The following is an 11,527-nucleotide window of genomic DNA, read 5'->3' as shown; positions in this document are numbered from 1 at the left end:
CAATTGAGCCAGGCATCTTCTGAACCATGATCGAGAGACACCATGGCAAAAGCTTGGTAAGAATTCTCCTAACCACCGAAAACTTTGGCTATGGACTTCTGCTTTGCCAACCAAGACTTTCGGTAACTAATGGTGTAGTTGAACCTTGACTGGACTTCCGCAATTATAGATTTAACGTTGATGGACGGATTAGTCTCTACCAATGGCCTTATAGCCTCAGTAACTGTGTTTGAGTCTAACTTTGAATGATCTTGTGAAATCGTTTCCATGGTACACGTGTGCCTATCGTTGTATCTCCATATCTCTCAACAATCTTTTTTTCCGTATCAAGCTGGCTCGGATAAGCCAGTCGCACCCATGTCCATACGTCTTACATTTTGCATAGAATGTCTGTAGTTCGGACTCATAAACATTGTAGTTGACTCCTCTAGAGATAGTGTAACTTCTGATTACTGCGACGATAGACTTTCTAGAACTATACTCCATTCCGATCTTGAACTCTTCGTCCTCAGGGTCAGCAACACCTACAGAAAGCAGAAATCATTATTCATTGATCCATCCAAAATATAAAAACACAAAAACGTATTATTCACTCATCACGTACCTATGTTTGCATATTCCAAAAATTCCGGTGCATTCATGGCGTCAAAATCCAAGTTACGCATAAAAGGTGGGACGTTCATCGGTTGACTAACTGCAAGATGAACCACTACATTCTCCGCTGCTGCCTCGACTCCCACATCACCATCCTCATCTTCGTCGCCGGCTTCATAAGTGGTTTCGACGTCCTCTTCGCTGTCACTATTCATTCCTTCGTACATTACAACTTTATCATCCTTTATATCTAAATCATTTTGAATCCCATCTGCCTCTACGTTTTCAAACTTAGCATACAGCTCAATTTGTGACTGTCGCATATGAGTCTGCCGGTGAATTTAGAACATATTCTGCATACTCGCTTCGTCAATGATCGGCATGATATCAAACTGTATTAGATCACCAGAAACTATAACTGGATTCTGGTACAAAACACTGCTCACTCTCCTCAACATACCGTTCTCCATGCTTTGACAGAGATTATTCTAAAGCTCCATCAACGTCATGGTGCATGGAACCACAAACGAAAACGGATTTTGACACACAAACCTCACTCCTTCATGAGTATTTTGTATAATCTCACCGTTGCGATATACTGCCAAGTTTGTGGTACCCTCAATTATACTAGCAACACAATCAAAGAACACTCTTCCTCGCAATGAAAATGGTACCAGCTTTGCCTTATATAGAGGGGAGCACTCAACACGCCCCCCACGTGTTGATTTATCAGCCAATGATAGTTTGCTGCGTGTAATACACCTCCCCCCCATGTGCTGCAGTCTCATGCAACCAGACTTCGCCACGTGACAATCACGTCCCCCACGTGCTGCATTCAACATGTCTCCCGCGTGTTAAAGCTTTCATGTGATACCTCCACCAATTTGTAAATACAGTTACTGTACCTATTTTTAACTAAAACACCAATAATAAATCCATAATCAAATTTTTTACCCTTTCAACTACGTTACAATATTCTTTATCTAGTTTTTTCTCATATTTTCTATTTAATAATCATATTTATATCTTTAAATTAATTATCATTTATTTTTAATTAAAATATTTTAACGAATATAAAAACAGTTAAAAATGAATGAGCTGCGAAAATTTCTTATTGTTTTTTTCAACTAATCCAAAGGTGAAACAAAAAGAATGAAGTTATTTTTACAAAATAAAAATCGTATTAGGCTTGTCTATTAATTACTGTTTGTTTAACTAATTATGAAATGGAAATAACAGAACGCACAAATTGATGCTTCTCTCTACCACACTATTATTAGCCTATAGCTCTATATGCATTACTTGCTGCATGTACATGGCGAAATTTAAATTCTAATACTTATTTAAACATATTAGTGAATTAACTACTAGACCAACTCAATTTAGTTGCAGATATGCACTATTATTTTTACAACATTTGACTCCATTAGTATGCCACAAAATATTTATTGGGCCGACTCTATCTCCAATTCAGCCCAGATAGGCCCAATTTATCCACATCATTACTGGGCTTAAAAGATGAACGGCTACCACCAGAATCCTCCTCCTCCAAACGGCTACCACCAGAATTTACCCGCCCTCACTCACGATTTTAAATTCAAAACTCAAAAAGCAATAAAAGATCGAACCCAACGGAACCTTCTTTCATTCTCACATTTTCCAGTTTCCGACAATGGATGGCGACGAAGCTCCTTTTCCATCTCCGTTCCCTCGCCAATCTTCATCCTCACTGCTGAACGACATCACCAACTTCAGAACCCCCAAACGCCCCTCCGTCAACCCTACCGTCGAAACTCCAAACACCAAATTCTTCACTGCCTCCAAATTAACCCCTCGGATTTGAAGCAGCGAATGAGGGTTTATCTGAGCCTTGGGAGTTGTAAGGAGATTTTTGAAGTCATGAGTCTAGTCACAAAGGTTTGTTTTATCAGCTAGCTCTTGATTATAGTTGTTGTGAACTTCAAATAAGCTAATAGAAACACACTAGAAAGGGGATAATTAACTGAACTTCAAATGAAGTAGGCTCTGAATGAAAAGCAAATGAGCTTTGTCTGAATTTCCTCTGCTTCTTTGTTTCTCAGACAATTGATGGCGGAAGGCTGAACATGAAGGCACATTGCCCTATAGTAACGGATGTTGGGTTGAAAAATAAGGCCATAGGAATCCTTATGTGTTATAATCCAATTTGGCTGCGAATTGGACTGTATATAATTTTCGGTGGTGATTCCTTGCTGTCAAGTGAAGATGTTGATTCTGATCAAGATGTCAAGTATCTGAAAATGCTCATTGACAAGCTATTCTTTTCACATGAGGGTCTAGCTAAAGCATTCTCTTATAACAAAATGGTTGAAGGCGTGTATAGGGCAGGGTACTATGAGAATTTGGGGAATGTCATTTTGAAGCGGATACTACTCCTTGTGCTTGTCTTGGATAAAGCTAAATGTCAAAGTTGCCTCCCGCTTGAGTATGGCATTGACGGATTAGATGGGGGTTCCCCTTTATTATTCAGAGCAGAGTCTTGGATTAGATCGAGTAGTCAACTGATTCATGGCAAGTCCTCTTGGATGCTTTGGTTGCATTTTCTATTGATATATCTGTAACGGGTGTTTTCATTGTAGGTTGACCTTTCTCTCTTTTTGGTTGGAAATTAGAATTTCTATCATCTGATGTAATGCATGGAGAAGGAAACCTTTTAGCACACTTGTTGATTTTAGGTTACAAAGCATCTCATCAACAGGTGAGATATTCTTCCAAGTGCTATGCTTTTTTGTCTGATTGTGAAGTTGTCTGCTACTGGGGTTGTGTATGTGCGGGCACTTGCACTTCCACCTGCATGGGGGCAACATCATTTGGGTGCATTATATGATTATAATAGATGCAGCACTTTAATGTTTTGGGGCCACAACTGATTAGTGTGATTATGGTTGTTATATTGACTTCAAGATGTGTTATTTTGTTTTATCTGACTGCTCTGTGATTTTGTAGGGTCATCTTGTTGGATATGATTTCAGTGTTAGAGATTTATTCGTTGATCTCCAAGATGGAGTGAAACTGTGTCGGGCTATTCAGCTCTTGCAACATAATCCCTCTATCCTGACGGTTAGTCGGATTTAATTTTACTCACTCTATATGTTGGAAATGTATTGGCTTATTTGAAACTTCCAATGCCGTTGCTAAGCATAATGCCATTGGTTATGAATAATGATGCATCATCATTGTATTGACAGAAAATTGTAGTTCCCTCAGATACTCGTAAGAAAAATTTAGCAAACTGTGTTCTTGCCCTTCAATATCTTAAACAAGCTAGTGTGTCCCTACATGATGAAGATGGCATGATGATTTTAGCCGATGACATTGTTAGTGGTGATAAAGAACTTACACTTTCCTTGCTCTGGAATATGTTTGTTCACTTGCAGGTAGCAGTTCTGTTATACCTGGTTCATTAAATTTCCATAATTTTATTTGCTGAGAATTTACAACTATGAAAGTCTAAACTGAAACAGCAATGTAATTTTCCATGTCATATGGCATGCAGCTACCGCTTTTGGTTGACAAAACAAGTTTGGTGGGGGAAATTTCCAAAATTCGAGGAATCGGCATGGTATCAGTTTCATGTTTTGAATTTGTTATCAACTAGCATTTCTTTGCTGTATTTATCTTTTAAGCTGATGTTTAATTATTCTTAAGATTTTATTATTACTTCATGTCCCAGGATCTCATAAACAGTGCAAATTCGACTTCTCTGGAGATGCTATTGAATTGGATTCAGGTACCATCATAGGATACCTTCATATATCCTATATAATTTTGTTTGGAAACCGAATAGGAGACTCCTACTCTCTATTTAACCATTTTTCTTGGCTTCATGCTTTTTTCTACTAATTATTACACCATTCAAAACTACAGTATCATATGAGAACTCGTAGGGACTGATTAGAGAAAGGGGCGGCAATTTTCTAGATTCATTACATTTTGGTTATCTAGTTCACAAGTTCATCCGGTAATATTTCATCAGTGGATATAGACTGATAAATGACATTGTGTTGGTTTGGTGTGTATGCTTTAAAGAAATTTAGTTTGTGATACTTGGTCTGCCACACTATGTTTCATATATATTTCTATCCCCTTGCATGAGAATCAGATCATGCAATTGAACTTTGTGAGATGGTGATATACACTTAAATAATAATGTTTAATTTTGATATTTTCGAATTCACCTTGTCTCAATTTTTTTTCTGCAGGCCGTTTGTGAAAATTATGGTTGTGGAATTGACAGTTTTCATTCCCTTGTTGATGGCAAAGCTATCTGGTGCTTACTTGATTATTACTTCCAGAAGGAATTCCATAATTCCTGCTCATTGAAGGTCTTGAACATGTTTAGGTTGCTGCGGAACATGGTGTGATCTTTTCTTCATTAAGTTGATATTTTATGCTTTTTGCAGGAAGTTAATATGAAAAGTAACAAGGCATCAGTAATGTCAGTTGATGAATACTCAGATGCATTGTACAATTTTATATTATCCCAGAAGTTGACTACAATACTTGGGAATTTTCCAGAGGTAATAGTACCCTAATTTATAACACATTGAAAACCCATTCAGCTGGCATCAATAAAAACTTATATATTCTTATTCTATAATTGTGTCATTTACTTTGCAAGTTCATGTAATAAAAATTTGCCCAAAGGACTTCCTTTTGTGAGGGTCAAAGATTCAGCTTTTGCATATCTAACATTGGATGGATAACTTTGGTATCTAAAAATCCACAAATATTGTGATAGTCTAACCTCAAGGGGAAAAAGTTTACTTATTCATGCATGAATATTAACTGTAGACCAGAAGGTGATATAAGCAATTTGGGAATTCTATTCTACAGGTACTTCAGATAAGTGAGCTACTTCAATATAATGGTGCTCGCAGTGATCGAAGTGTGGTGATATTGTTGGTCTTCCTAGCAAGCCAATTATTTGTCAAGAAAAATGTGGTAAAATGGACAACGATTATGGATCTTATTATTGTTGTTCTCTGGGATTTGTAAAAGTGATGTATTCCTTTTCTCTTTCTTTGTTTCTTTCCAGGATCAATTAAATTTCCATAAGCTCCTAGGCTATGATTGCCAAAGTGCAAACCGCAGACATTTGAGGATGGTGCAGTGCCTTTCAAGTTCTGAATCAGTACAAAATCCAGATGATTCATATGTACAAGGCAATGAAGGTTTCTTGTTTTCTCTCTAATTGTGTGACCTTTTTGTTTGTATGCTTTGGATTTATTTATATTTCTTGTTTTATATAAATAAACTACTAATGGAACAATCCATAGGATAGATGTATAAGTTGGATTCACACAACTCTAGTATGAAGAATAGAGGTAAGAAAATAACATCAACTAATGTTAAATAGGCTTCATCTTTAAAGTATAGATGATCCTCAGATTTGTAGTTCTTTCATTGCATGTTAGTTGGCTGAGTAAGAAACAGTGTCCAAAGCAATTTTAGAACCTTATTGAAGATATTAATATTTACTTATCTTTCTTTATTCTGTGGTGGTTGTTTATTGTATTTTATATAAATCTTTGATCAAATTATTGTGATTATCATGATAGATGCTGCAAGAAAATTCAAGGCCATCCAGGCTTGGTGGCAGGATATGGCTCAAAGAAACTCTATCAGGAAACCAGATTTTTCTAATTTGCAGAGATCCAGGACCATTGAATCTGGCACTGATACTAAAAGGGGTAACGAACATGACTACACGGCTCTTTACGTTGCTACTATGTCACCATTCATACGTTTACTGCTATTGTAACACTCAAAAGGTTCATTAGTTCGTTACTTCATAGATACTTGTTCCTGAAATTTCTCAGAAATGGTAATGGTAGTTCATTCATCATCCTTTCCTTAAATGCTGATTCAATTTCGTTGGAATTGAAGAAGGCTTAGAAACTTAGACTAAAACTTTTTTTTTGGACTGGGAAAGTATAGACTTCTTTGATTTGAGTATTTGACATGGAAAGCATAGTTAGTTCATTTCCACTTTTGCACATTGTTGCTTGTTCACCTGTTCTATTTTCTTGCAACGCATGTCTTCTTGATGTGTCTTTTCTCTTGGTGACAATCGCTACTCAATATTTTCAGAATATGCTGCAAAAGTAATACAATCACGTTTCCGGGGATTTATCACTCGTAGTAAGTTTCACACGATGATAAATGCTGTCACCTTTTTGCAATCGGTTTTCAGAGCATGGATGAGGGCAAGGCAGGAGTTGGTCTGTGTGGCATACACCACCAGTCAAGCCTGTGACTTTTCATGTGGTATATGCTTTATCAACTAGTATCAAACATTTATTTGTATTTTGGCCAGTCACTTATTGGTGTTTTATCCTTGTTCACTCTGGCAGACGTATTGAGGCATTCTCAAACGTATAGGAGATATGCCATGCTTTTTGTTCATAGGCATTCTTTAGTGAAGCTGAAGAGATCTGCAAAGCTAATACAGCAAGCTGTGAGGAGTTGGCTCTATTGCAGGCATCAGCAAGGATGCAGTAGATGTCCTTCTGTCAGGACACTAGATCCTGTGACTGCTGCCATTACTATTCAGAAATTTGTCCGTGGTTGGATGGCACGATATAGATATATTTTTGAGCTTGATCTAAAAGAGAAAGCTATGAATTTAGCCCAACAGAACATTACACTTGATCTTCATACAAATGCAGCTGTTACTATTCAGCTTGCTTGGAAGAATTACAGATGCTGCAAGTCAACCTGCCAGAAGCAGCATCTTCTTGCAACTAAAATTCAAAGTAATTTCCGTAGGTGGTTTTTAAGAAAAAGATTTTTAAATCATGTTAAAGCTACCATAAAAGTTCAATCTTATTTCCGAATGTGGAGATGTGTGAAGGCTTTACAGCACTTAAAAGTCACATCAAGAGCAGCTACTTTCATTCAGGCATTCTTGCGTGGATGGATTGCACGGAAAGAAGCTTGTGCACGCAAGAATCACATTGTTGACATTCAAGTAAGACATTGGCTCATATTCTTTTGATTATGCCTGGTTTTAATTTGAACGGCTTTCTAGTTTGGTGCAGGGCAGAGAATGCATAGCATTATTGTGTGAAATTGCTATTCTTGTGATTTTTCTGAATTTTGGATAAATGTCATGTGTTTTGTGGTGGTGGTGTTGAATATTTTATTAACTTCTACTTTCTTTGAATAATTATAGAGGCATTGCCGGTTGTTGGCTGGTGAAACGGGACTTCTTGCTCAAAAGAGATGCTGCAGTGAAGATCCAGTGTATTATACGAAGCAGGGCATGCCAAAAGGTTCTCAATTGTCAAAAAGATGCTGCGTTGGAGATCCAGCGTTTTATCAGGGGGGATTCAGCTCGAAATCGGCTATTAGGTTACTAATGCATGTTTTGTGTAGCTAATTTTTGCTGGATTTAGTTGTAGTTTGGAATTTACTTACTGTACTATCTCTCTTCTGATGATATAGGTGGTGCTTCTACATTACGTGCTCTCATTCCTATTAGTTGCATTTCAAGACCGGTTGGAGTTTGTAGTTTTCAACTTGAACTACTGTTGTCTTCAGTTGTGAAATTGCAGCGGTGGTGGAAGCGTCTCTTGTTCCATAAATTGGCAAATAAGTATGCCATGATTATCCAGTCCTGTGCTCGTGGGTGGATGGCCAGGAGAAAAGCCAATATTTACAGACACCAAATTGTTGTTGTCCAAGTATGGTATTCTGTCTGTTTATTTATGTGTTTGGTTTCCTTTTGTATGTGTTTAATGTGTGTTACTACGTGCTGAGTTTTCCAGGAAGATGCTGCAGTGGAGATCCAGAGATTTGTTAGGGGGCATATAACTAGAAATCGGCTGTTAGGTAATCAGTTGACAAATATATTCTTTTGATTATGCCTGGTTTTAATTTGAACGGCTTTCTAGTTTGGTGCAGGGCAGAGAATGCATAGCATTATTGTGTGAAATTGCTATTCTTGTGATTTTTCTGAATTTTGGATAAATGTCATGTGTTTTGTGGTGGTGGTGTTGAATATTTTATTAACTTCTACTTTCTTTGAATAATTATAGAGGCATTGCCGTTGTTGGCTGATGAAACGGGACTTCTTGCTCAAAAGAGATGCTGCAGTGAAGATCCAGTGTATTATACGAAGCAGGGCATGCCAAAAGGTTCTCAATTGTCAAAAAGATGCTGCGTTGGAGATCCAGCGTTTTATCAGGGGGGATTCAGCTCGAAATCGGCTATTAGGTTACTAATGCATGTTTTGTGTAGCTAATTTTTGCTGGATTTAGTTGTAGTTTGGAATTTACTTACTGTACTATCTCTCTTCTGATGATATAGGTGGTGCTTCTACATTACGTGCTCTCATTCCTATTAGTTGCATTTCAAGACCGGTTGGAGTTTGTAGTTTTCAACTTGAACTACTGTTGTCTTCAGTTGTGAAATTGCAGCGGTGGTGGAAGCGTCTCTTGTTCCATAAATTGGCAAATAAGTCTGCCATGATTATCCAGTCCTGTGCTCGTGGGTGGATGGCCAGGAGAAAAGCCAATATTTACAGACACCAAATTGTTGTTGTCCAAGTATGGTATTCTGTCTGTTTATTTATGTGTTTGGTTTCCTTTTGTATGTGTTTAATGTGTGTTACTACGTGCTGAGTTTTCCAGGAAGATGCTGCAGTGGAGATCCAGAGATTTGTTAGGGGGCATATAACTAGAAATCGGCTGTTAGGTAATCAGTTCACAAATTACTAGTGTTTTCTACTCTCTCTCTCTCTCTCTCTCTCTCTCGCTAGTTAAAGCTAGTAGTTACTTGATAGAGTTGTTTAACATTTTCATACTATATTCTCGTCTCTTGTTATTACAATGCAGGGTGTGCTTCCAGTCTACGTGCAGCTATTCCTGTTGATTCCATTTCAAGTCCAGTTGGCTGTTGCAGTATTCAACTTAAACTGTTCTTGTTTTCTGTTGTGAAATTGCAACGATGGTGGAAAAGGTTCTTGACACAAAAAAATATGACCAACTCTGCCATTACCATTCAATCTTGCATTCGTGGATGGATAGCCAGGCAAAAGGCCGTTCTTCATAGACACCAAATTGTTGTCATCCAAGTATGGCAGCATCTTAATTGTTACCAACAATGTTTATCATTTTTCAATTAATTTGTTCTGATTTATTCATGTTCTTTACTCTTTTTAAAAAATTACAATTTTTGTAGTCCCACTGGAAAGGTTACCTTGCACGTAGAGAGTCAAAGCAACTACTTGATTTGCGGTTGAGAATGAGAGAGTCTGCCAGAAATGTAGATGATAGCAAGCGTCTCATAAATAGACTATTGGCAGCGCTTTCAGAGCTACTTAACATGAAAAGTCTTAGTGATGTCCTGCATACTTGTTCTACATTAGGTGAGTGCTACATCTAGTGAAAATTTTACACAATATATAGGCAACACAAATGTTAGAAGAGCCCAATTACTTCATTGCTTTTAAAATTTTACATTCTTGTTTCGTTGTTGATTCATGTATGTGTCATTCACAGATATGGCTACAGAACATTCTCAGAAATGCTGTGAAGAACTTGTGGCTGCAGGTGCAATTGACACCTTGTTGGGGCTTATCCGATCAGTCAGCAGGAGTATACCTGATCAGGAGGTTCTAAAACATGCTCTCTCAACTCTACGAAATCTTGGGCGCTACCCTCATCTACTGGAAGTGCTGATCCAAACACACAACTCTATACAAATAATTGTCATGGAGTTACTAAGGTTTCAATCCTCAAAAGTTTCTAGCCTTTCAAAATCTGTTCTAGGATTATACTTGCCGTTTCTTAGTGTATAATATAACTTGTGTAACACGTTCCAGGAATAAGGAGGAGGGATACTTCATTGCCTCTGAACTTATGAAGAAGATTTGTTCAACTCATTCTGGGGTTCAAGCCGTATTGAAGTCCCCAGCCCTCCTTAAACGACTGCACAACCTCGTTGATGAGCTTAAAAGAAAGGCAGTTTACGAGAAAAGGTGTTGTTAAAGTCAGGATATTGAAAAAATAATAATTGCATGCTAATCTGATTTTAGAGAAATAGTTCAATTCAATCAGTTACATGTTATTTTGTTTTGTGAAATGCAGAAATGGTAGAAGTGCTAGTGCAGTTATGAAAGATAACAGAGAGAGGAGATTGAAGGAAGCTGCTGAGATTCTGAAACTGATAGCACGAGCCTAAAGTTCCTTAAATGTTCTTTTTATTAATGTGCAACAAGTCAAGCATTTGTTGGCTTTCATTAACATGTTTTTGTACGGTTTAGGATTGCGCCTTGTTGATATCGTAATATTCTTCATGATTGTAGTATAATGGGTTTAAAAACGCGTTAATAGCTGATTAGCTGTTATTAAGAGTGCGATGTGTTATTAATATAATAGAATATAGAATATTAATCAAGCGTTTTTACGTTTTAGTGCTGTTTAAGCGTAACGCTACCTGATGTCTTTTTCTTATATTCAGTGCGCGAAACACAACAGAATAGTGATGTATGGCTCAGTAAAAACGAATCGTTTTTAGTGTTGGTTTAGAAGTCATTAAGTTAATAGAAAAATATTTCTTTTAATAAAAAATATATTTTTTAATTTTTAGTTTGTTTGACAAATTTTTAACAATAAAAATATAAAATAATATTATCATATTATTGTATTCAAATAAAATTGATGAATAAAATTTTTTTATATAAAATATCTAAATATAAAATTAATTTTATTTTTTTTAAAAATAATTTAAAAAAATTATTAAAAGTTCACCTAAATAAATATTTAATGTTTACAGTTTTCTATTTCATCTGCTTTCGTTGACAGAAGTTATCTTGTGGAAACATTCATAAAAGTATAAAACACAATTTATGTTTTGCCATTCACTTTGTATAATCTGACACACTAGA

General features: G+C 36.7%; 1 protein-coding gene across 1 annotated transcript; it reads left to right on the top strand.

Annotated features, from left to right (window-relative positions):
- LOC107613536 (abnormal spindle-like microcephaly-associated protein homolog) lies at positions 2,113-11,123 on the top strand. The gene is given in 23 exon segments (XM_021111974.1): positions 2,113-2,511; positions 2,676-3,144; positions 3,246-3,331; positions 3,580-3,693; positions 3,822-4,010; positions 4,130-4,195; positions 4,307-4,363; positions 4,836-4,958; positions 5,037-5,153; positions 5,470-5,577; positions 5,672-5,807; positions 6,195-6,326; positions 6,727-6,903; positions 6,990-7,606; positions 7,811-7,822; positions 7,824-7,989; positions 8,083-8,321; positions 8,406-8,469; positions 9,474-9,712; positions 9,820-10,006; positions 10,140-10,365; positions 10,463-10,618; positions 10,728-11,123. Coding segments are annotated over 23 exon segments (4,173 nt in total). The 3' UTR covers positions 10,822-11,123.

The sequence above is a fragment of the Arachis ipaensis genome, chromosome B01 (assembly GCF_000816755.2).
Source record: "Arachis ipaensis cultivar K30076 chromosome B01, Araip1.1, whole genome shotgun sequence".
In the NCBI taxonomy this organism is placed as follows: Eukaryota; Viridiplantae; Streptophyta; class Magnoliopsida; order Fabales; family Fabaceae; genus Arachis; species Arachis ipaensis.
The sequence above is the reverse complement of the archived record's forward strand: the minus strand, read 5'-3'. Positions and strand labels throughout refer to the sequence as shown.